Genomic DNA, 2603 nt, shown 5'->3' with positions numbered 1-2603 from the left:
GCGTTATAAAATAAACTGCACCGAACACAATAATATCACACTCAATAATTGATAAATAAAAATCACTGTCAGTTTAATAACGCAATGTGTATTTGAAAAGTTTATCAGATCTACAGATGCACTCGGACTAACAAATCGCATATGTGCGTCCCAAGCCTCAGGCGCGAAGAGGCCGGAGTGGGGGCCGCCCTGACCGAGAAGAGAAAAATCGGTTCACCCTCCCATAAAAAGTTATCACTTCAAAAACTGACCAGTCGGTCAACAGACCATTTTACATGTTTACTCACAGGTAACTTGTTCAGTGCCGCAAAGCGATTGCTGCTTTCGATGGTTTTCGGCGTCAAGTCTGTGCCCTCTGGGAACAGAATCAGCAGATGCTTGTAATCCATTCTGTCCACATACTCAATGTAGTTGTCCAGGACAGACTTGTCCTCATCCCACGTCCGATTGATAAACACATACATTGCCATCTGCATCACCCACCCTAAACACTCCTCAATTAAAAAGCCGTTCTTGAATACGCCTGATTCGGCTCATTCTTACCCGCCGCAGGAATATTCTGGATGGACTTTTTGAGGATGAACTTGGTACTGTACCACCAGCGGTTCTTCCCCTCGACTGCATGGTACATCACCGCCCACAAAAAGTTCCAGTCCACTCTGGTGCGATGGTTTGAGATCACCAGGGAGATTTCATCCGACTTGATCGGATCTCCAGTAACGTGAACATGGCACTTCAACAGGAAGAGCAAAGTCTAATGAGTGAAGAGGTAAATGGGTAAATGGGCCGCAAACGCATGAGGTTTGTCTCTTACTGTCACGTAATATTGCCAGTAGGTGACCAACAGGTCCAGAATCCTTCTATGAAACTTGGTAGTGAATATCTGGAGTAACGTCAGAGGCACAAAAAGAAGATAGCCTGACAACAGTTAGGTGATGTATGTTTTATTAGGGTGCGTGCACACTGGTGGAGAGCTGGGCGAAGCGACTCAACGCGATAATCACATAAAACATAAATGTACGCTATCAAGTTACTCTTGGCTGACTTTTTTGAAAAACTCACTTTTGTAAGAAATTTCTGGAAGTTTCCATGTGTTTCCATGTTCGTTTGTAAACAGGAGTTTTTCAAAAATTCGTCAAGAAAAAGCCATCCCACAATCCGTCTTAGAATATCACTGGAAAGGGAACATTTGTGGCTTTAAATAAGAAAAACCTCACTTCAATAGAAAAAAAGATGGATTTTTTTTTTAATTGTTGAAGCAGAATATCACTCGAAAGAGAAAATCTGCGGCTTTAAATGAGGAAAAGTTCACTTTAATAGAAAATTTCTGGGAGTTTTCTGAATTCATCCAGACACTAAATCGAAGCGATTGCCGTTGGTAAACACGAATTTTTGAAAAATTTTACAAGAAAAAGACAAAAATTCCACAATCAGGCTCAGAACTCGAAAGAGAAAATCTGCGGTTTGAGGAAAATGAATAGGAAATTTGTCAGAGTTTTCAGGATTTTTTTAGACACTAAATCGAAGCGATCGGTTGTTGTACAACACGGATTTTTCAAAAATTCGCCAAGGAAAAACCAAAAATTTCTGAATGCGGCGCAGAACATCACTCGAAATAGAAAATCTGCGGTTTTAAGTGAGAAAAATCTCACTTTAATAGGAAATTTCTCAGAGTTTTCAGGATTTTTTTAGACACTAAATCGAAGCGATCGGTTGTTGGACAACACGGATTATTTAAAAATTCTCGAAGAAAAAACCAAAAATTTCTTAATGCCACCCAGAACATCACTCGAAAGAGAAAATCTGCGGTTTTAATTGAGAAAAACCTCACTTTAATAGGAAATTTCTAGGAGTTTTCAGGATTTTTTTAGACACTACATCAAAGCGCTCGTTTGTTGGGCAACACGAATTTTTCAAAAATTTGCAAACGAAAAACAAAAAATTTCTGAATGGGGCGCAGAACATCACTCGAAAGAGAAAATCTTCGGTTTTAATTGAGAAAAATCTCACTTTAATAGGAAATTTCTCAGAGTTTTCAAGATTTCTTTAGACACTAAATCGAAGCGATCGGTTGTTGGACAACACGGATTTTTCAAAAATTCGCCAAGGAAAAACCAAAAACTTCTGAATGCGGCCCAGAACATCACTCGAAAGAGAAAATCTGCGGTTTTAATTGAGAAAAATCTCACTTTAATAGGAAATTTCTCAGAGTTTTCAGAATTTTTTTAGACATTAAATCGAAGCGATCGGTTGTTGGACAACACGGATTTTTCAAAAATTCGCCAAGGAAAAACCAAAAACTTCTGAATACAGCGCAGAACATCAGTCGAAAGAGAAGATCAGCGGTTTTAAGTGAGAAAAATTTCACTTCAATAGGAAATTTCTCAGAGTCTTCAGGATTTTTTTTGACACTAAATTGAAGCGATCGGTTGTTGGACAACACGGATTTTTCAAAAATTCGTCAAGGAAAAACCAAAAATTTCTGAATGCGACCCAGAAGATCACTCAAAAGAGAAAATCTGCGATCGAATGCGAACCAAAATAAATGCGGCCCAGACCAGATCACTCGAAAGAGTAAATCTGCGGCTGCAAATGAGGAAAAT

At 39.0% G+C, this 2603-nt stretch overlaps 1 protein-coding gene across 1 annotated transcript; it reads right to left on the bottom strand.

Annotated features, from left to right (window-relative positions):
- Positions 1-227: 227 nt before the first annotated feature.
- Positions 228-918, bottom strand: LOC109543761 (lysocardiolipin acyltransferase 1; the record flags this gene model as incomplete). The annotated part of the gene is given in 3 exon segments (XM_048665583.1): positions 228-484; positions 544-754; positions 815-918. Coding segments are annotated over 3 exon segments (560 nt in total), but the record flags the coding sequence as incomplete, so codon positions are not given.
- Positions 919-2603: the final 1685 nt, after the last annotated feature.

The sequence above is a fragment of the Dendroctonus ponderosae genome, unplaced genomic scaffold (assembly GCF_020466585.1).
Source record: "Dendroctonus ponderosae isolate FM_Combo_2020 unplaced genomic scaffold, Dpon_F_20191213v2 Dpon_F_20191213_4, whole genome shotgun sequence".
Classification (NCBI taxonomy): domain Eukaryota; kingdom Metazoa; phylum Arthropoda; class Insecta; order Coleoptera; family Curculionidae; genus Dendroctonus; species Dendroctonus ponderosae.
Note: the sequence above shows the minus strand (reverse complement) of the source record. Positions and strands in the feature narration are given on the sequence as shown.